The sequence below is a fragment of the Aotus nancymaae genome, unplaced genomic scaffold (genome assembly GCF_030222135.1).
Source record: "Aotus nancymaae isolate 86718 unplaced genomic scaffold, 86718_ANA_hifiasm-v0.15.2.pri h1tg000040l, whole genome shotgun sequence".
NCBI lineage: Eukaryota > Metazoa > Chordata > Mammalia > Primates > Aotidae > Aotus > Aotus nancymaae.
The window spans coordinates 117,242,584-117,266,406 of NW_026988454.1; the positions used below are offsets into that span (position 1 = coordinate 117,242,584).

At 37.5% G+C, this 23,823-nt stretch overlaps 1 protein-coding gene and 1 non-coding gene across 8 annotated transcripts in view; both read left to right on the forward strand.

The window, feature by feature from the left end:
• The window catches only part of SUPT3H (SPT3 homolog, SAGA and STAGA complex component), a 513,545-nt gene extending 493,373 nt beyond the window's left edge, over positions 1-20,172 (forward strand). For 5 of the 7 annotated variants that reach the window (XM_012448786.3, XM_064361002.1, XM_021676097.2 and 2 more), the window contains one exon: positions 14,908-18,142. In XM_012448786.3, the coding sequence (XP_012304209.1) occupies positions 14,908-14,973 (66 nt within the window). In that variant the 3' untranslated portion in view covers positions 14,974-18,142. Of the gene's footprint in view, positions 1-14,907; positions 18,143-18,814 lie in introns of those variants that run through there. The other 2 variants (XR_010336723.1, XM_012448787.3) reach the window with 2 other exon arrangements.
• Positions 4,767-4,953, forward strand: LOC135268419 (U2 spliceosomal RNA). The gene has a single exon (XR_010336755.1). It is a non-coding gene; the product is annotated as a U2 spliceosomal RNA (small nuclear RNA).
• Positions 20,173-23,823: the final 3,651 nt, after the last annotated feature.

The following is a 23,823-nucleotide window of genomic DNA, read 5'->3' on the forward strand; positions in this document are numbered from 1 at the left end:
GTTTGACTCTTTAATACCACCATATAATTATGTTTACACAAAGAATTGGAGGGAAGGCATAGAGTCTCCATATGTTCATTTCGGCCTGGGTGGCTAAAGGGCTTCTAAGAGTCAATGCATGAAAATGGCCTAGATTGAATAAATTAGCAAAATCACAAAAGGAAACCACTATAGGAAATAGTTTTACACATGTAATTGCTGAAATCCTATAGCGAATGTGTCAATCTGTACTAACCAAATAAATTTGTTTATAGACATGTTCTATATTAGCTTCCACTCTTTCACAGACATTTGCCAAACAAAATCCCACTAGAAGTAGGATGTTCACACCCGAGTAGGAGTTTCTTGGATAAATATTTTTACTATATGGAGACCAAAACCACTTTTACAAATTTTAGACTTTGATTGAAATACAATATTTCTTTAGCTTTTTTCTCCCATCTTTTCTCCTGGCAGCTACTTGTGCATTACCTTACCTCCTCTCACCTCCCACGGGTCTGCTGAACAAGAGACTGGCTGCATGCACAGGAGGCCAGATAGTCCCAAAAGTGGTGAGACAAGCTTACCCAGTCATTGTCACCACCAAATGGACTGGAGAGACAGAGAAAGGCCTATTTGCCCTTCTCCGAAAACCTAGTTGAAATTATTCCTTGAATTAAGCATAGAGATTATACATTGTCAGGCTATATTTTATAAAATGCCTGCTTACATTTCATTTGAGTGCTACATGAATAGAATACATAAAGGTAGAATTTATTCAGCCAGTCCTTCAGAAATCATAGTAAGAGTTACTGAAATACAACAGCCACATTCTTTTGTAAGAATGACTCTGATCTCAACTTTTGCCATCCAGTTTGAAACAAAAATTTCAACTTGTTTCTTAATCCTGTAGTCAAAAACTGGTGCAGAATTTTTCATAGGTCCTTTTGAAGATCGCTTTTGTTAATTTGGCTGTTGAGTAATAAATTATTTTTAGTAAGTATTTTTAATTGTAATAAATTCTGTTAAAAGTGAAAAAGGGGCCAGGCATGATGGGCAGCCGAGACAGGAAGATCATTTGAGCGTAAGAGGAATTCCAGCCTGGGCAACAAAGTGAGACCCCCACCTCTAAAACAAAATGCTTTTTGTTAGCCAAGCGTGGTGGTGCACACCTGTAGTCCCAGCTACTCAGGAGGCTGAAGTGGGAGAATCGCTTGAGCCTGGGAGATTGATGCTACATTGAGCCATGATCACACCACATCACTCTAGCCTGGGCAAGACCCTGTCTCCAAAAAAAAAAAAAAAAAAAGAGTGAAACGAAGAAAACTTATTTTTGATGTGCTGAACCTAAACCTTTTCACTATTTTCATGAGACAATATAACCAGTAGGCAGTTGACTTGGACAATAGTGTGATAAGGGTGATCTGGGCCAGTGCAGGATCCTAGTTATTATGAACCCAAAAACTCATCTTTTAGAATTAGAATAATACCCAATAAAATGAGTACTATCACTACTGCATAAATAATATACCTGACTTAGGATGGCTCCACAACTCAGATTTCATAATTTAATATGATAGCTCTGTTCAAATTAATCTTTCTTTCTTTTTTTTTTTTAATGGGTATTGAAAACCTCTTTTATGCCAATAATTGTGCTTAACAATGGAGACAGGAAGGAATAAGGGAAGAAAATAAAAAATAAGCAGCCAACCAATATTTCTTAAACCTATGAAATGCTATGCAATTACTGAGGAGTGATTTACTTCCAATTATGTAGTCACTTTTGGAATAGGTGTGATGTGGTACTGATAAGAATGTATGTTTTGTGTATTTGAAGTGGAGAGTTCTATAAATGTTTATTAAGTTTACTTGTTCCGGGTCTGAGTTCAAGTCCTGGATATCCTTGTTAATTTTCTGTCTAGTATTGACAATGTGATGTTACAGTCTCCCACTATTATTGTGTGGGAGTCTAAGTCTCTTTATAAGTCATTAAGAACTTGTCTTATGTATCTGGGTGCTCCTGTATTGGGTGTGTATATATTTAGGATCATTAGCTCTTCTTATTGCATTGATCCTTTTACTATTATGTAATGTCCTTCTTTGCCTCTTTTGATCTTTGTTGCTTTAAAGTCTATTTTATCAGAGGTGAGAATTGCAACTCCTGCTTTTTATTTATTTATTTATTTATTTATTTTTGCTCTCCATTTGGTGGGTAAATCTTCCTCCATCCCTTTGTTTTGAGTCTTTGTGTGTCATTGCATGTGAGATGGGTCTGGATGCAGCATACCAATGGGTTTTGACTTTTTATCCAATTTGCCTGATTAATAATAATATATGTGAGTTTAATACTGCCATTTGATGCTAGCTGGCTGTTTTGCCCATTAGTTGATGTAACTTCTTCATTATGGTGATGCTCTTTACTTTTTGGTATATTTTTGGAAAGGCTGATTCTGGTTGTTCCTTTATATGTGTAGTGCTTCTTTCAGAAGCCCTTGTAAAGCAGGCCTGGTGGTGGTGAAATAAGTACTTGCTTGTTCGCAAAAGATTTTATTTTTCCTTCGCTTGTGAAGCTTAGTTTGGCTGGATATGAAATTCTGGGTTGAAAGTTCTTTTCTTTAAGGATGTTGAATATTGGCCCCTACTCTTTTCTGGCTTGTAGGGTTTCTGCTGAGAGATCTGCTGTAAGTCTGATAGGCTTCCCTTTGTGGGTAACCTGACCTTTCTCTCTGGCTGCTCTTAGTATTTTCTCCTTCATTTCAACCCTAATGAATCTGATGATTATGTGCCTTGAGATTGCTCTTCTTGAGGAATATCTTTGTGGTGTTCTCTGTATTACCTGGAGTTGAATATTGTCCTGCTTTACTAGGTTGGGATAGTTTTCCTGAATGATATCTGAAGAGTATTTTCCAACTTAGATTCATTCTCTTCATCACATTCAGGTACACCTATCAAACGTAGGTTAGGTCTTTTCACATAGTCCCATATTTCTTGGAGAGTTTGCTCATTCCTTTTTATCCTTTTTTCTCTAATCTTGTCTTCTCGTTTTATTTCATTAAGTTGGTCTTCAACCTCTGATATCCTTTCTTCTGCTTGATCAATTCGACTGTTAAAACTTATGCATACTTCGTGAAGTTCTCGTGTTGTATTTTTCAGCTCCATTAATTCACTTATATTCCTCTCTAAATTGTCTATTCTCGTTAGCATTTTGTCAAACCTTTTTTCAAAGTTCTTAGTTTCTTTGCATTGGGTTAGAACAAGTTCTTTTAATTCACAGACGTTTCTTATCATCCACCTTCTGAAGCCTCATTCTGTTAATGGAACACACTCGTTCTCCATCAGGCCTTGTTCCGTTGCTGATGAGGAACTGTTATCCCCTATAGAGGGAGAGGCGTTCTGATTTTGGGTATTCTCTGCCTTTTTAGGCTGGTTTCTTCCCTTCATTATAAATTTATCCATCTGTCATCTTTGTAATTATCGACTTTCTAATTAGGTCTCTGAGTGGATGTCCAACTTGTTGATTCCCAGCGCCGAAATCTGAGCAATCGACTGCGCCAGCCAAAACAATGGTGTTAAGATTGATGGTGCTTTTCTGCCCGGGAATCTCCGGTCTGGCTCCCTTCTTGAGTCTGTCCTTCAATCAGCTGAATAGGCCACTCTGCCTTCCCAGAGCTCCAAATGTCAGCCAGAAGGGGACCCAGTCCCGCTTACTCTGCACCAAGAACCGCCACGCCATGGAGCCGGCAAAACCGCCGCGCCGGCCACAAGAGTCGCACTGGCAACCCATGGGGTTCCTCCGCTGGGAATCTCCTGGTCCGTGAGCAACAAAAATTCATCTGAAAGTGTGGCATCCTCTCGTTCTCTGCACTTTCACTGGGAGCTACAATCCCAAGCTGCTAGCGATCAGCCATCTTGGATCTCCAGTCTACATGCCTTTCTAATGCTTGAGTCTCTTCTCCAAATTAATCTTTCACATCAGAGGAGACACTTTGGTTATTTATGATATGTTGGAGATAAATTTTCAAAATGGTCAAGGTATATTGTTGTAAATGTCCATGGCAAATTTAATTAACACAACTCTGTTTCAGAAATATAGATGTATAATATGTACAAGGTAAGAGTACATTCACAGTGTCTCAAGAACACCTAACTTTAAGGAAAGAGACACAGAGGCATGGAAGAGGCATGCCCCCCCATTGTCATTCCACAGCAGTTCAGCTTGGAAATAAATGCCAACAGAGAGTATTGCTATTTAATAGAAAGAGTTTATGCCAGCCCCTAAAGCAGTCATTCAAAAGAATCACTTGGTTGAATGCTTATGTTTATCTCTGACCTGAATTTGGATAAGCTCTGCGGTGCTAGGTAGTTTGGGTTGGTGTCTTACATTCAACATGTGTTGACTAGCCTATAGAGTGGCATTTGGGAACAAGATAGGTCAAGATCTCGCTCCTCTTGGCCTTACTTACTTTTCTGTCCCCCACAACCCATTCCCTTCCTGTCTCCAACTCAGATCTCAGCTGTGTGACTTCTTCAAGAAGCCTCCTTGATCATCATCATCTACCTCTACTGCCATCTTACACAGCTTATTACACTCTATTCTCATTTTGTAACTTCCATCACTTTTGGCACTTCTTCTTATTCAATATGTGTCTTCCCCATCAGCCTGTTCACCACAGAGGGCAGGAACTACATCTGTGATCCTGCTGTAGCTACTGCACCTTGTACTCTGTATTTTTTAAATGAATAAGTAAATGAATGACAGTAGGTTCATACAGACATATACCTTCTGTATTGTTTCTCAGCCTTTTGGCTAAGATCAAGTGTAAAAATGTATCTTCTCAAGGTGGCTACTGAATGTAATTGAATAACTACCATCTCCTGATTTTGTCATAATTTTTTATTCATTGTCTTTAAAGAATTCTTTAAGACCTTAACTGTAAGTTGCTTACTGTCCAGTCAATTTGGTGTTGACCATTGGCAAACAGCTATTGCTATCTGTATTCTTACCCCTTGTGTTATATTTTAGTGTGGCAAAGGCCATTGGGGGTGAGGGGGAGGCCAATGAGACAGTGTTTTCTTTTTGTTTTTGTCTCGTATGAGTACTGTCTAAGACCTTGAGATTGCAATTGAGTAATATGACTACAAAACCAAGATTGTAAAAAAAATTATATTATCTACTACAAACTTACTGTTGATTATAATTTTTGGTAACAGAACATTCGAACCTAAAATGTTTATAGACTCAACAAAATAATTTCACAGTGTTGTTTTAGATGAGTTGAATACTCTTTTTCTGGCAAACAAAGCAATTGGCTTGATGGATGCATAAGTTTTCACTGTTGACTGACTGATAATCAGTAAGAAGCCCAGAAATGCTCCCAGTGGGAACTGAGACCTAGTATCAGAATAACTGCTTTGTAACATTGCTAGTGGTTGGGCTATCAAGGTCACTGGTTTAGTTTTCTTAACAACTGGCGCTGATGGTTCTGTTGCGAAATGATGTGTGTGGTCTAAGCCCAATTTTTAGGAAATGAGACTATCCCAGCCCCTGCTCTCATGATGAGCACATCAGCATTTCCCATTATTGCCCAGAGGAAACTAAGCTACCTGCTAGTCAAAGTCATTCATTTATTAAATGACTATTTATTAAGCATTTAACTTATTTCATGCATTGGGTTATGCCCTAGACACATAGAAATAAATAGAATAGTAAGTTCTCTGCCTTCTGGAGGCTATAGGTTACTCAAGTGAAATGAGAATTAACTGCTGTTAGAGCTGAGCCCCCAAACAATTGTTATTTGGGTTACTAACTCCTGCCAGTTTGGTACTTTTTGGCCATTGAGACAGTATTTTCTTTTTGTTTTTATCTTGTGTCAGTATTGCCTAAGACCTTGAAAACGCAATTGAGTAACATGACTACAAAACCAAGATTGTAAAAAAAGAGTATTTTATATTATCTATTACAAACCTACTATTGATTATAATTTTTGGTAACAGAGTATGAACCTAAAATGTTTACTTATATGTGTTTCCAGCTTGGAATAGTTTGAGGCATTTGTTTTTATTGCCTTTAATATAAAAGTAGCTGAAGAAAAGTTTTAATATTATTGACATTAAATTATTAAACATTTATGTAAGTACATGCAATGTCATGGAAAGAGTAATTTATAGTCTCATGAAATTGCTGAAGATAATATCTATAAAAACCCCTTTTTTTCTAAAATACAATGTTGTTTGTATTTACCAGCCACTTAATTATTTTGCTCAACAACAACAAAATCTTAACATATCTCATAATTTGAAATGACTTGGGCAATTATGAGTGGTAACTTTTAATAACTAAATTTAATTTAGAGACTTTTGTATTCAGAATGCTGAAACAACTTGGTAGTATTTGTTTATACTACCAAGAATTTATAAAAGCCCAATGTTAGTATTTTTAATAAAATAAGGAGAGACTGACATGGAGTTAGAGAAAATCAGGCATACAATGGCAAGTTCCTCAAGATTTATGGGCTCTGGGTTACTCTGACTGCAGTGAGAGTTACCAGTATGTTTTTTTCTTCCCCGCCACCTGCCATTCTGCCAGCCAGAGAAGACCTCTTATTTAAAGGGCACTGTTGTTAAATCAAGGCTTTGCTTCTGACAAACTGCCCTTCATGATTTTCACAGGATATTTATAACATAGGGGCAGTACACAAAAAGAAAAATGTTTGTTTAATGATGAGTTTTGCATATTATACAGTGCTATACATCATATGGTTTAATTTAGATCCTCTGAAATATCAGTTAGTTAGAATGAAATTATCAAAAGGAGAAAAGTCACATGGCATGGTGCAAACAAGATGTGCCTATTTGTATTTATGTTTGCTAATGAAAGTCAGCCATGATTCCCACTTTGATTTTAAGAGTCTTAGACCACCATTCGGCTTTATTCATTATAATTAAATCTCTTGCCCACACGCAGACACAAGGGCAACAAAGAAAGGGGCATATTTTATCTTTTAAAAAGCGATTGCGTAGCTTTCATATGAAACTCCTGAGCTTCCAAGATTTATAGTATTAAAGCAAAACAGTATGTCTTTCAGGGCATGGTCATCTTGTTAGGCAAATGGAGGGTCCAAGAGAGGGCTTAGCCTCTGAATCTAATGACCCCAGAGAGGCCAGGGCTGAATTTGGATATATGGGGGCAGTGGAATTTAGAACAGCCTAAGTTTGAGACAACTTGGCATATTCTCTCTTCTAGCAGAACAGAGACTGAAAAAAGTCCTGTTAGAAGCACAGTTGATTTTTTACTATAAAGCTTGGGAGTGGGGTGGGACAGTGAGGGGGCTAATTTAGTTGACTGTGAAACAGCATTTATACATGAAATTCAGAATGTACCTACCTTCCCAACTGTGGCTCAACTGAGTATTCCAGTAAAGTAGATATTTATGTTAATAAGAGTTAGTGAAAGCCTGTTGCTTCTATTTTCTTCTACTACCTCTCTACCTTTTTCTCCCAGCAAAGCAAAGCCAGTGTAGAACCTCAACCCTCTGTGCCCTCTTCATCCCTGTGGAGTGAAGAAGAGCATTTGGAAAACCCCCAGGCAGTTCCTGTGGCCCACAAATCATCCTAGATACAGAGCATCTATACTCTATACTTAGTTAATTAGGAGTTAACAATAGTTTGAGAGAGGGTGGATTTATGCTTCAGTTGTTTTTGTTGTCCCTTTTACTGCTGGATTTAACCCAAAATTGCCGACTCCAAGCAGGCCATATTATTTGCTCAACCCAAAATCAGACACTGAGTATAGCCCTAGTAAGACTTCCATGAAAATACATGGTGTATCACCCCCTTGAAGGTCCTAAAGATGCATACGTTTGCCACAGAACCTTTCAGCCATGTTTATCTTATTTATTTTGATATTTTGTCCATTTATCAGAATTATTTTGTGCACTCAGGAAAATTAAGTGATTCTCCAGGGGAGGGCTAATCATAAAGCAGAAAACCCCGAAGTAGAACTCAAAGCTTATAATGGCTTAACCTCTACCTGCTCAGCTGTATTGTTTCAGATGACATAATTAAGTTGTGTTCCCTCCTTCCCTCACCACCCTACCCCCCTACCAGTTTCTTCACTTTTGTTCTGCTTCCAAGGGCTATTCTTTATCCAGAAAAACTTTCTTTCCCTGCGTCTGTTTTCCCTATTAAGGCCAGGGAAGCTAAACACATAGCTTTAGGCAGAATCAGAACCATCTGCAACAAGCCCTGAACTGAGTCAGGAATCCTGGGCTCTCCCATGTGATTATGGATGGGTCACTCTCTCTAAGCATTCGTCTCTTCATCTGTTAAATGAAAAATGGGGCCAGAGGAATTCACAAAGGTACTTTCCAATTCCAAAGTTCTGTTGTTCCTTGATTCTAGATGTTAGTAAAGGGTATGTTCAGCTTGGTTTAGCAGGCTCAGTTCCCAAATTCCTTTTTCATTATAGTATTAAACATGTTGTGGCAGTCAGACAGACTGTGCTCCTAACAGTGGCATCTTGGCATCTTAGCATCTAGGGGGAAGAAAACAATGCCTAGTCTACAGATGACCTAAAAGTGAGAGATGTAGGTATCCCATCTGCTGTGGGTGAAAGCTACAGTCTGAAAACTTCCATTTCTGCCTCTTCCACGTTAAATTCACTAAATGCCGAAATTAGAATTTCCGTTAGGAAATACTATTTACTGCATAATCACGACAGATTCTGAAAACGTTCCATTTACTGACAAAACCATTATAGGGTCCTGTTAATGGTATACTCATCCATTTTGCTGCTGTTCTCAGCTCTCACGATGCACCTGGGATACTTCTAGAACATTCCAAAGCCTAAACTCCACTCAGACCCACTGGCTTTGAAGAACTGGAGCTAGAGCATCTGTCTTTTTTAAAGCTCCCCAGGTGATTTGGGTGCCGTGTTCTATACTATACACTATTCTTAAAGTTACTTTGGAAAATAAATAAGCAGTAGTTGAGCAAGCCTCCAAAGTGAAGATGATTTAGATTCACAGTCCATGTCTGTCCTCTGTACCTGGCTGATCTGGTTTAAATTTGAAATAAAATTGTAATTTACCTTTTAAGTGATGTTTAGCAAGAATTTAGTTTATTAGGACTAAGAGAATATGTGTATCTATAGTACTCTGGGTGGAACTGGGGCAGGGGACTGTCTGGTTTGTTTTGTTTAATGTCAGACAATGAAAAGAACACAGGCCCTGGGTTTTAAATCCCAAATCTACTCTTTTACTAATTGTGGTAAGACTCAAATTAGATACAGACATGAAAATATTTCATAAACCATAAAACCATGTATCTCAGCAATTAATCTTTGCCCCTCCTTACTCTGAGAAATATACAAATCTCATGTCTTTCTAAAGTGTAAGTTCAAATTAGATATTGTGATTAGAAGCAAAAAAGCAAAAGCCTGCTTTGTTTTCCCCCTCCTTTCCTACTTTCAGAATGACCTCTTAGTGCATTTTACTTGTGGTGGTTAAAACTTAAAGTTTAGTGAAGGCAGGAACTGTCTATCTTTGTGTCCTGTTGTGCCACCAAGAACACAGTGATTTACAGAGTAAGAACTCAATAAAGATTTGCTAAAATCATATTAAGCAAATTTATAGGAATTCAGACAATAGAACCAATATCCTGTTTCTTAGGCCTTTGAGAAATGAAGTATTTGTAAAAGAATTTGGGAGTTACTACAGTGAAATTCTTATGCTAGTTTATTTAAGATTTGAGAAACCAGAAGAGAATCAGGAAAGGTAATAGAATAAAACAAGTCTGAACTGGAAGAAAGAATGGTGTTTATAGTTAATGTTTTAATAATTAGGCTAATGGCAAAAATAATACACAGTAATATTTAAGTTGGAACTACAAAATAAGTTTTGTAACATATGTACTTTTGCTTAAGATAAATATTAATCTTTTACTTAATATTCATTTGTATTCCTTAAGATGTACCAATTTATGATAACCCATTAAAAAAAAAGAGGTATATAATCATGTCATCTTCAAATAGAGACAATTTGACCCCATTGTCTTAGCCCAAAATCTCCTTAAGCCGATAAGCAACTTCAGCAATGTGCAAAAATCACAGGCATTCCTATACACTAATAACAGACAAACAAACAGAGTCAAATCATGAATAAACTGCCATTCACAATTCCTACAAGGAGAATAAAATACCTAGGAATACAGACCATTGCTCAAGGAAATAAGAGAGAACACAAACAGATGGAAAAACATTCATGCTCATGGTTGGGAAGAATCAATATTGTGAAAATGGCAATATTGCCCAAAGTAATTTATAGAATCAGTGCTATCCCCATCAAGCTACCATTGACTTTCTTCACAGAATTGGAAAAAAAAACACCTTAAACTTCATATGGAACCAAAAAAAGAGCCCACATAGCCAAGACAATCCCAAGCAAAAAACAAAAAACCAAAGCTGGAGGCATCACACTACCTGACTTGAAACTATACTACAAGGCTACAGTAATCAAAACAGTATGGTACAGGTACCAAAACAGAGATATAGACCAATGGAACAGAATAGAGGCCTCAGAAATACCACCACACATCTACAGCCATCTGACCTTTGACAAACCTGACAAAAACAAGCAATGGGGAAAGGTTCCCTATTTAATAAATGGTATTGAGAAAACCAGCTAGCCATATGCAGAAAGTGGAAACTGGATCCCTTCCTTATACCTTATACAAAAATTAACTCCAGATGGATTAAAGAGTTAAGACCTAGCACCATAAAAACCCTAGAAGAAAACCTAGGCAATACCATTCAGGACATAGGCATGGGCAAAGACTTCATGACTCAAATATCAAAAGCAACAGCAACAAAAGCCAAAATAGACAAATGGGATCTAATTAAACTTAAGAGCTTCTGCACAGCAAAAGAAACAATCATTAGAGTGAACCAGCAACCAACAGAATGGGAAAAAATTTTGCAAGCTACCCATCTGACAAAGGGCTAATACCCAAAATCTACAGAGAACTTAAACAGAGTTACAAGAAAAAAAGAAAAAAACACCATCAAAAAATGGGTGAAGGATATGAACAGACACTTCTCAAAAGAAGACATTTATGTAGCCAACAAACATGAAAAAAGCTCATCATCACTGGTCATTACAGAAATGCAAATCAAAACCACAATGAGATACCATCTCACATTAGTTAGAATGGCGATTATTAAAAAACCAGGAGACAGATTCTGGGGAGGATGTGGAGAAATAGGAACACTTTTACACTGTTGGTGGGAGTGTAAATTAGTTCAACTGTTGTGGAAGACAGTATGGTGATTCCTCAAGTATTTAGAACTAGAAATTCCATTTAACCCAGCAATCCCATTACTAGGTATATATCCAAAGGATTATAAATCATTCTATATAAAGACACATGCACACGTATGTTTATTGTGGCACCGTTCACAATAGCAAAGACCTGGAACCAACCCAAATGCCCACTGACGATAGACTGGATAAGGAAAATGTGGCACATATACACCATGGAATACTATGCAGCCATAGAAAAGGATGAGTTCATGTCCTTTGGAGGGACATGGACAAAACTGGAAACCATCATTCTCAGCAAACTGACACAAGAACAGAAAACCAAACACCACGTTTTCACTCATAAGCGGGTGTTGAACAATGAGAACACATGGACACAAGGAGAGGAACATCACACTCTGGGGCCTGTCAAGGGGTGGGGTACTAGGGGAGGGATAGCATTAGGAGAAATACTTAATGTAGATGATGGGGTGATAGATTCAGCAAACCACCATGTCACATGTATAACTATGTAAGAAACCTACACGTTCTGCACATGTACCCCAGAACTTAAAGTATAATGAAAAGAAAAGAAGTAAACCAATATGGGATTTTAATGTTTTCTCTAGCTTGACCATTTGAAGTGAAAAAAAAAAAAAAAGTCATTTTAAAAAGTGTACACTTAGAAATTAATTATCCCACCAGTGTCCAGTGCAGTTGGTAAAATCTGTATCTGCTTATCCAGTTAGATTGACATTCTGGCACGGGTCATAATTTGAAGCTTTATGAATAAATGAATGTCAAAATTGGATCCTCAATTAAAAAAACTGAGAACTATGAATTCCTAATTTTAGAACTAATTGGGCCTTAAAAACATTAAGTATTGTCTTTGCTGTGAACTTTAAGAGATGCTAAAATGTCTAAGCTTTTCAGCAAATTCACAAAGGAGCAAGTGATGTTGAAAACAGAGCTTTATTAAATCAGAAATGAAGCTTAAGTACTATATAGGTATGTAGGATCCAGTTTGTTGGGAGGTCTAATTGTGTTATTGATTAATCTGTAATTTTCAACAGTGGGTGGAGGTCCTGGCTGTTTCTGGTCAAAGCCTGGATTTTACTAACTAGGAGTGTCTGTGAAGATACAGAACTGGGAATCATTCATAGGGTCTGACAGAAGAAAGAGAGTGGGATACAAAGTATTCCATGAGAATGTGGCCTCTGGAAGGCCCTCACACCAAGCTATGTTTAAATTTAGTTTCAACATTTGCAACATAAATAGAGAGAAATTTACAGTCGACACAAATATGAGTTGTCTTCATCCATCTTCCTGTAAAGTTGCTTACTCTGGAAAGCATGCCAAAGTGGGGACGTTCCCATAATTGCCTTACATAGACAACGTACATCCTTTATACATCAAAAGGAAAAAGTAGTGACTCAAGATAGAGGACCCTAGGGAATATGTTTACGGAAATTGCTCTTTACTAATTACACATGCTTGTTTGTTCTTTGTTTTAGAATTAAAATAGGAAGACCTCATCATAGAAATCTGGGTCAACTCAAAACTTTGGTTTTCTCATTAGATGTGGGTCCTTGAGGGTCTGTGATATTAAATAAGCCTGCAATCTTTTGTTTGCCAAATGGTGATAAATCATCTGTGAAGGTGAATTGATCTTTGAAAAATGACCTTTTTCATACTAATAACAACTATTTCATATTGCCCAGTCTGAAAAGGTTAAAACCTGGTTATTTATCAGGTGAACTCAGCTAAGACTCAGTCTTTCTCCAAGCCAAAACCTCCTTTCTCAAGCAAGGCTCACTTCAACACTGTACCTTTAGAAGGAATGCAGCTTTACTCCTGGTCCATTTAATTCCATCTAAAACCATTCCCTGTGCTTTAAATAATACATTATGTTAAAGATTGTCACTTGGTTGTAACATTTAAAATATCAGGGTCAAGAAGCTAAGAGTATTACTTTGGCATAAGCCTCTGTAAGGCAGCAGTGGTCGTAGGAGCTGTTTCACGGACTGAGGCTTCCCTGCCTGTGGTTGTGGGAAGACACCCTGTGCATTCCTGCAAGTTATTTGTGGCTCTCTGAGGAACTCATTTAACACTGTTCTGTAGCACACAATTTTAGGAAGTAGAGTTGGAATTTTCTAGTCCTTGTTAGAACGTGTGCTTCAATCCAGACGTGTTCTACAACAGAAAGTCCCGTGGTAAAGAACAAGCTCGCAGAAAGAACACTGAGGAATGATGCTTGGAACGTGCCACTGTTTTGTCATCCCTGATACACTGATCTGGAGTGAACTGCGTAGCAGCATAACTAACCGAAGAAATTTCAGCCAGGGCGCCAAAGCCTGACAAGCATAGTAAATCTTCTTAAGCAGGATATTCGGAGAGTTTTCAAGTTAATTGAATTTTATGATTAACAGAAGGTTATCTGGAAAACTATATTCATTTCACCTCATGTTGATGGAAGTCTTTCTAAAAGGGTTAAGTCTACTTTCCATTTTTAGTATAATTATAAATGTGGTTTAATTCTTAAGATGAAGATTTCACTGCCTCCATGGCACTATCTTGATCATAAAAGGTTATTCTATATTTCCTAAAATATGGCTGTGGCTGTTCAAGGTTAATTCATTGTGCTAGACGTATACAGACTGCAGAACTGCTTCAGAGTTATTAGCCTAAGGGGGGATAAATCCCTAATATGAAATTTTATGATTTTCTTTTTCTGAAAACAGATTGTGGAAAAATTCCATCCGATTGAAGGTTATGAATTCTCTGTATGTGACTGTTACGAGTTTAAATGATGAAAAATGTGCCAGCAAAAGGGAAATTTTATTCCTAAGTCCTGAATTTTAGTTCTGCTCCACTCTGGGTCTTAAAATGAGATTCAGGATGTTACAGAGACCTTGTGTGGTCCAAATCTCCCAACTCTGAAATGCAAAATATATCTCTTGGAATGAAAAGCATGCAATTTTTCTTTCTTTATTGGAATGTACTGTATTATTGCACTTAGAATCCATTTTCCCATTTTCTTTTATGGGAGTATTTTATCCCACCATGCATATCCATGTGTACATCCATATGTACAGGTATGTCTATAAAATTAGATTTGCATTTTTGATACTGTCTACAATATACACAACTATATAGAACTCATTTGAGATGATAATATTTTAGGGAGGAGGAGAGGCCTCTACTAGTGTCTGTTCCAATAGCTTTCACTCAGACTATAAATTAGGCCTGGGGAGGGCCAATAATGAGTCAGTAATTTATAGACTATTAAGATACTTGTTAGAAGCGATTCCTGAGCATGTCGAATAGAGAACACATGTTTATAAAAGACGAACAGATTCAATATATCTCTTTGGCCTAACCAAGCCCAACCAGTTCACAAAATGGGATGTCTTATTTTGTGTATCTTCTACTTCTCAAAAATAGAATCGCTAACCACTTGTTAACCACACTGACTTTTTAATAGACAGAATGGTTGCTATAGTTTTGCCACCAGAAATGTTCAGATTAAGCATTCTATTAGATCGTAGCCACCAGAGTCTACAAAACAGGAAGGCGGCTCTGCTTGCTTTTTGCCTCCTTTCCTTGTTTGAATTGATGCGATAATTCATTGCAGATTTCTTTTTCTTTGATAGAATGCCTACCGCAGGAATGGGATGGCCTTTCTAGCCTGCTGATGTGACAACTGTGATGTGCCTGCAGCAACAGGAAAGGCGATGTTATATTAAGGTGATTTCTTGAAAACAAAATGAAATACAAATTTACCTTTCTCCCAACTGAGGGAGTGGGCTGGTTTGTTGTGACTATCAACTTGCTGACTCCTGCTCTTTTCCAGCCCCCTCAACCATCCATCTTGTTTACTAGATGTGCTGTTCAGCTAATTAATGGCAGGATGTTTGGGATAGGGTGTAGGTGGACAAGAATGCAGATCACACAATTCTGAAATTTTAATTTCAGTGGATTTACTGCCCTCAGCTCACGTATCTTAAAAGTAGTGGTTGTCCCCTCCTCCAGTGTTTTGTCTGTTTTATTTGCTACATTTTATGATTTAAGTTTAGAACAAGGAAACAAAAGACAGTGAGTTTTCACCTTCCTTTATACCAACTTTACTTTCCAACATTTGTTGACTACATGTATTTTAGTGACAGCTATCCGTTTTATAAACTTACAGTAATCAAATATGTAACAGACCTGATAAGTCACTTGTTCCCATCCCCTCTCCCCTTCACTCCACTTACAGTATGAGTCATTTTCAGTGCCTTCTTCCCAACTTCCTGCCATCTGCCTTTTATGTGTGTTTTTCCTCACACAGAACGTCTTACTCCATCTTTGTTTCCCTCCTTTTCCTGTTCTTCCAATCCCCAGACCTGCTACTCCTGCACATTTCATACACATTTAGAAGCCAAGTACTCAGAATTAGTAGAAGAGGAACAGAGTAATTTCTTGCTTCCCCCCTTCAAAGCACTGCCACACCTAGACTGGAAATGTGGGCTTGGTAATTTCTTGCTGTTAGCAGCTGAGCTACCCTTCTGGCTTCTGTACTTTCTCCAGTAAATGAGGAACCGTAATTCTTTGGAACAAACCAAAATATAGCAGATGTAATCGTAGAGTTCCTGATTAATTTTACTTTTATCATGGTTTTTACACATACTTGAAACAGTCTTTGTAAAGAACTTTAAAAACAGAAATGAAAAATGTGAACGATTATGCCACATTATTTAATTTGTTAATTGTCATTTACCTGTTCTGTGTTAATCTTTTTAGAAAATATTTGCATGTCAGAAACAAAAAGCACAGATAAATAATATCAAAATATTTCCAAAGGGTTTTGATGTTCCATCTATCCTTGTTAAAATGTATGATTAAACTTTTCTTTTTATCATCGTTCTTATTTTCCTTGGCATCCATAAGCATGGAAAATTATAAGCTTGCAGTAAACATCCTAACTTTAAAATGATAGCATTTATTGTATTTGGTTTTGATCTGCCAGACTTATACATGGTATAAAATTTTCAAGGGCTAATTTTTCACATCAAAATTTCTTCTTTCCCACATTATACATTTTAAAGTATGCACGAGGCAGAAAATACACGGTTTGGGTTTTTCCTTCATTTTATTCTACCTGATCTCCTTATAGTCCCAGAGAAGGAAGACTCAACGTACATTTCTCTCAGAAATATGACAGGTCTGTGTTTTTGTTGGTCTGGTGTATGTTTGTCTATCTTGAACAGTCTGACAGGTAATTATTTATAAAATCTGGTTTTGTCCAGTAAGTTCATATAATAACCTTTCATTTTTCATCATAAGCCAGTAAGCTGAATTTAGAACAAAGCAAGGTCATTTATGTCTGTCCTGAACCAGCCTACGTGTCCCCATAATTGCTCAATATTTTTAATTCTGTTTTATATTTTTTACACTTGGGTTCTCTCTCTGACTCTTCTTTGCACAGTACTAAATTTGAAGTGAAATAAAATTTCCTTCACCAGTGACTATAGAAATAAAAGAAAACTTACAGAAGGAACATTTAGGAAAATGTGCTTCAGTAAATGATTTTCTCAATAATCGTAATGTTAAAGCAGAAGATAGTCTTAGAGATCGTAGAGAACAGCTGCTTATCTTACAGATGAAAAAGCCACGGCCTAGAGAGGGAAAGTGACTTTCCTAAGATCACTCAATAATGGTAATAATAGACCAGAGTTGAGAATTGATGGTCCCTAACTTTCAGTCTGGTATTATACAGTATTTTCTACTATGCTGAGTTAGCATAATACTAGTATTAAGTATTCAAGACAACTAAGACATGTTGGGGTTTGACGGCATATTTATCCTAGACAACAAAGTAAATTTATTTAAAAACTACGCTAATTATGAATACATCCTAAAGCTTATGTGTTGTATAGTAAAATCTCAATGTGACTGTAGTATTAAGTAAACAATCTTGTTATCTTACACATCAGGCTCAACTATAATTCAAATGGGAATGTACAAAGCTAATTTCATATTTTTCTCCCTTGTATTTTAGAGACTGAATTTGAAAATAAATAAGCCAATAAATAGCCTCTCTTGATACTGCTTCCTATATTTAAGGGTAAGGAAAGTAGAAATATTTCTCCCTTCACCTAAATTTGATAGTGTGACTTTCTGAACATGCCATTTAGAGGTTATGTCATTAGCTTTCCTGCCTTCTTATATTGTAATAGTTGTGATTCAAAAATACTGTTTCAATTTTAAAACCAAGAGTTTTTATCTGAAAACCATCAGAAGCACAAATATATTTTAGTGTATATAATTCCTGTATCTGAGGAGAAACCTTCATTTATTGCTGTTTTTTGTTTTTATAAAATAATAAACAAGCCATGTCTAATGCTTTTACCATGTAGAAGACAAATAAACATAACTGGTGATTCTTGGTCTAAAAAAACACATTTACTTGTTTAGAATTATAAAGTTTAATTTTATGAATTTTTTTACATAGTTCTCAAATCAAGCATTGCTTTCCAGTTCATATAACCTCTTGTGTAAAACTGAATCACTAAAGAGAACATATTCTCTCATCTGCCCCCCTGGAATTTGGATAGGACCTTCCCAAGCTACATTTAAAATTCTACCATCAACCATGTGTACATCTCATAAAATATTTTACAGTTTCCTGTATGCTCTGGTCGAACATTTCATAGTACATAAACACTTCTGCAAATAATCTAAGGGCATCAAGTTGAATATGTCATAGCTACGGCCACTACATAAAGCTAATTCACCAGCAGCATATTTTCTTATTTTTATCTTCTTATTTGAAATTCAAGCTGAAACTTTATGTGCCATTGTTGTGCAGTGGCAGGGGTGAGAAGAGAGCAGGGAACTCTAGCAGTTTTTGTGGAATTGTGTTCATTAAAGCAAAGGCTTTCTGCAGAGGGCATCTAGCCAAGCTTAAACAACAAAACTGTGCCTGCAGGAATTGGATGTAAATGTGATGGTTAAATAAGGGCCAGATGTCGTTAAAAACTCTAATATTAGAAGGTCATATCTCTTAAAGTAAGTCTCAAGTGTGGTAAGTCGGATACTGATACCATACTACCTAAAGAAAGAGATTTGCATTTGTTTTCCAGAGCAAAATATTAAGTATTCAAGCTGTCATTAAGTCATGGAAGTTTTGGCAATTGAAGCATATTTTAAAGCAATCAATTCCTATAGAGTCACAAGAACACCGAATACATAGGTCCTTGTTGGGAGCCACTGTAATTCACTACACAGCATGGCGTCCATGATCTCTTTTCTGCTCATCACCACCCAATATTCATTATTCTCATTTTTTTCAAAGGAGAGTAAAGATAGGAAAAAAAAAAAAAAGGCAAGGCTCAAGATGATCAAAATATAGTTTTACTTACACCAGGTAATGCTCTACTTGCTATCAAAAATGATATATTGTGTCAGCATTTTCATAAGTTATGACATAATTATAGCACACCATGTGCTACCCTGTGTACTAAGCAGTTTGTGTGATTTATCTCATTTAATACTCACAGCCCCACTATGAGATATGCCTTGTTGTCCACAAGCAGAAAGAGGAAACTGAGGAACAGCAGATTCAGTGTCATATGCAGAATTACCCAAGGTAGAGCTGGCATTTGTACGAGCACTCTGATCCCAAAGTTCATGCTGTTAACCACTGTTATACCACATGGACTGTACTGGAATAGAGATTTCTGATCACATAATAACGAGAATTGCTGCCTGACCTGGAACCTAGAAGCACTTCTCAGAACCAGAAAATTTGATTGCAAGAAAATTTTATTTTAACTTAACATTCCTTCTCTAATGCCAAGTATTATGTATGTAATAGACTATGTAATATATAATAGAATATAATTACATATAATTATGCCAAGTTTTTAATGTCTTAAACCTTAAGATAAATGTATATATATAAAATCAATGAATATACTAAAAGTCCCTATACAAATTATGAGAAAAACTTCATCAAAGATCCATGTATACAAAGCTGTTCTCCTTTCTGAAGACCAGATTTCCCCAGAAGGCTCTATTTACACAGGCTACTATTTCATACCTTCATACAAGCTATTTATCCCTATTATAAAATAATTCCCATCTTTTTTACATGTGTTAGCAGCAGCAGATACAGAAGTACATATGGCAATGCCCTGAAACTTTATATTAATGACCTTTTTAAGGGTTTGCTCATTAATTGATTAATTATATAGTAGTCATAGTTCTTCCCAGCCTGACGTGTTTGTGTGTGAGGGGGGTCTGGAGAGAAGTGGTGTATGGAGATAAATAAGAAAGTGGAAAAAAAAGTTACTGAGCACAATTTGAATTACAAAGGATAGTTTTCCATTCGACTCAGTAGTTAGCAGGGGCTTTTTTTTATAGACAGACAGAGTCAGGGTCTCTCTTTGTTGCCCAGGCTGATCTCAAACTCCTGGACTCAAGTGATCTTCCCACCTTGGCCTCCCAAAATGCTGGGATTACAGCCATGAGCCACTGCACCCAGCCAGCAGCTTCTTTAATTCAATGCTAGGTTTGTTCTGCCTCAGAACAAGCCACCTTCTGATTGATGTCCTTTAAGATTCCAAATAACTGCCCCAGCCTGTGGTACAACTTTCTCTTCTGAATTTTTTTTAAGATGGGGTCTCCCTATATTACTCAGGCTGGTCTCCAACTCCTGGGTTCAAGCAATCTTCCTACCCAGCCTCCTGATTAGCTGGGATTACAGGCACAAGCCACCACACCCAGCTATTTCTGAATGGTTTTGATTGTGTCTTCCCACTACTTCACTTGGGAGAAGTTAGTTTACTGCCAATGCATTGGCCACTTCTTGTCACCCCTCCCTGACCTCAACATACCATCAGTCAAGCAAACAGACATGAAGCAACAACTACTGCAGCTGATGGGTCGGCTTGCCACACTTCCACAGGTTTGGCCTGTAGGGTGACAGTGAGCCCAAATAGCTTCAGACAGTTTGTTATACAGCTACCTAAGCAAGATTGGCACAGTGTCAACTTCTCATGTTCCTAATCTCACAGGAAGATTCCAAGCCAGAGGGGCCAGTTGACAGAAGACCTGAGTGAGTAGGGAGTTACCATGTCATGGAGGAACCAACTCTAAACCACAGCCAAGCAGTTTCATAGCTTGCATTCACATCCCAAAGGGGATTGATGTGGAAAGACCCTTGCCCTACCAGTACTAGGGAGGCAGATGGGAAACTAGCTGTGGCAGCTCCTCATAAGAGTGGCTGTTTTGCTGCGTTCTTGTGATGATCACAGATGAAGGTCGACATGGCCTACATATGGCCTGCGTGGCCAATGTGGAGAGGAGGTCTCCTGGGAGGCCTTCCATGGCAATGCGTAGAATGTGTGTTTTTGTTAGCAGTATGCAAAATCAATCTGCCTCTTCTTTCCTAGGTTTTCATGGTGGTCTCCTTCCCTGGCTCTTTGCCATAAAGTTTCCCGCCTGTCTCAGCACACAGCATCCTTTGCCTCCTCTGAACTCTTTAAGCTCTTGTTGTTCTCTCTGCTTCCTATTTAGTGTCCCTGATCATCTCTCCATGTGCCTTTAGACTGCACCAGATTGAGAATTGCTTGAGGGCAAGTCTTGAATTAACACCTCTTTGTCGTTCTCACATACGCAGACACTCATAAACATTTGTGGTTTGGTTGATAGAAAAAAAATGCATTTTTTTTTTTTGAAATGGAATATGACTCTATTGCCCAGGCTAAAGTGCAGTGGCACAATCTCGGCTCACTGCAGCCTCTACCTCCCAGGTTCAAGTGATTCTCCTGCCTCAGCCTCCTGAGTAGCTGGGATTACAGACGTGCACCACCACACCCAGCTAATTTTTGTGTTTTTAGTAGAGATGGGTTTCACCATGTTGGCCAGGCTGGTCTTAAACTCGTCACCTCAAGTAGTCCGCCCACCTCAACCTCTCAAAGTCCTGGAATTACAGGTGTGAGCCACCATGCCCAGCCAAAAAAAATGCATTTAAACATGAGCTCAGAATCCTTTTTAAAAAATCTTTGGTTAATTTCATCAATTCTTATTTCACTGATTTGGCTACACAGCTCATGAACTTTAGATCATCACAGCTTTTTTCTTAAATACAATGTCTCAGGAAAACCAATTTAAAGCACTGCATGCATCAGGTTTCTTGTGGCCTTTGTGAGTAGGTCGCTGTGACATCAGTCCTGTGTGAAGGGGTTGAGGACCTCATAAACAGATGACCTGAATCATATTTGCATTACTCTGTACTACTAAGACCTAAGAACCTTGTGTTCCATCTGAATCTATACAATCTTGAAAAGAATTACAAACTAGTAGGACTATTTTTGTATATGGTCCATCTTTGAAAACCTACCAGTTCTCCCGCTGGTTCACTGTAAAGACAATGAGCCTTTTAAGATCCAGTTTCCCTAAAGGTAATGGAATAACATGTCCACTGAACTTAAAGCAAATATAAAGATCTGTTTAGACTAAAAATAACATTTTGTGAACTGGAAGCAGTAGCTTATCACCAAAGAGTAGCTTGAAATTAAAATGTCTGTTTTCTTTATAGCCATTCCTTCAAAAATCTTTTTGGCACCTATGAAAACCAAGCAATCCACATGGTAGTCTGCAGGCCCCAAACGGTGAGCCAAGGACCTGAGGGGGACCGTGGAATTAAAGGGGTTCATGAACCCACCTAGATTAAACTATCTGGAGATTCATTGAAGCGTATTTTGCCCATGTAGGTGCTACTCTATTAATAAATATATACATAAGTGCCATTGTGATTATAAAATGTAAAATCACTTTAAAGTGATACTCAAATCTTCCTAGCTTTTTGACATTACCTTTTTAAAAACTTAATAGATAGCAAAAGCCAAGTTGTAGAATGCAGGGGTCAGTGAATTTATGTTAAAAAGTGATTCTCAAGCTCCAAAAAAAAAAAAAAAGGTAATGGTTGCTTTCTGTGCTTTATGGTAATTGCTATTGTCTCCTCAGTTCTTCAGCGGTGAGTAGATTGTGCCTTCTGAAGATTTCAGGCAGCTTTAACATAGATTTAAGGTTTTTTTCCTCCCTTTGACATAAAGTATCACTGGAACTTTTTTCATGTGTCTTATTTTGGGAAAATTTATGATATTTTTAACATCAGGAAGTTTTGCTTTTCCTGACATTTTATTGCTTTGCCTATTTGAAACATTTCAATCCCAGACAATAAATATTATGTGATTATTGTTTTCATATGGATAGGCTATTTCCTCCTGCTCTTTCTAACCCCCTTTCCCAGCTAATGATACTAAAAAAGTATTAATACTAAACTGTGCTATTCAGCATTCCCCAAATCACATATAATGAAAATTGAAAGAGGGGCAGGTTTGAGAGAGAGGCAGTAGTAGTTAAAAATAAAGTGAGGTATGTGGTTTCCTTTCAGTTGGATCTCAAATTTTTCTTGCTTAGTTGAAATGAAGATTATATTTATTCTGTAAATCATTTTTATCAGCAGTCATAACCAATTACCACACGAATGGTATATTTGAATATCATTTCAGTGGAAGCTAAACAGTTCTCAACGAAGTAGATGAATGTTAGCCGAGCACACTATGAGTACTCACTGTTTAGAAGCATCCACCGTAAAAAGCTGTCCTCATGTCTACCTTACCTTCTTCAAGTCATACATGAAATATTCTGTTACTTTCTCAAACCAGGTACAGTGGCTCATGCCTTTAGAAGGCCAAAGTGGGAGGACCACTTGAGGCCAAAAATTGGAGACCAGCCGGGGCAACAGAGCAAGACCCCGTCTCTACAAAAAATTTAAAAACTAGCCAGGCACAGTGGCACACTCCTGTAGTCCTAGCTAATGGGGAGGCTGGAGTGGGACCATCAGTTGAGCCCTGGAGTTGAAGGCAACAGTGAGTTAGGATCGTGCCATTGCACTCCAGCCTGGGTAACACAGCCAGACCCTGTCTCAAAAAAACATCAATTCTCTTTCTCTATAAGGCCTTCTCTGACCACCCTTTTAAATATTGAGACCCCAAGCCCTGCCCTAGCTCATCATATCCCTTTCCTTGCTTTCTCGTTCACTCTAACACTGTCTTCTAACATACCATTTCACAGATCCGTTTGTTACTGTGTTCTCCCTCTAGAGTGTAGACTCTGTGATTAAGGCTATGGTCTATTATATCTACTGCTATATCCCAGCACTTAGAACAGTGCCTGATACATAATACATGTTCAATCAGTATTTATTACATGAATGAATGATTGATCAGTACTTAATTCTGCAAATCCTTGCAAGAGTATACCCATGTTATTATACTGTCTGGTTGTCCAGCCTTTAGCTTTTCCTTTTCACTTCTGTCCTGGCTCGTCATCTTCATACCTCAAAATTCAGCTTCCCCTTGACTTTCCAAAGACTTCTGAACTTCTTCAAGTGTGTTTTTCAACATAACTCTTTTAAAAACATTTTTACATTTTAATACTTCCTAAATCACAATGCATCTCTAACAAAAAAAGAAATGTGATCACCACAAGCAGAAAT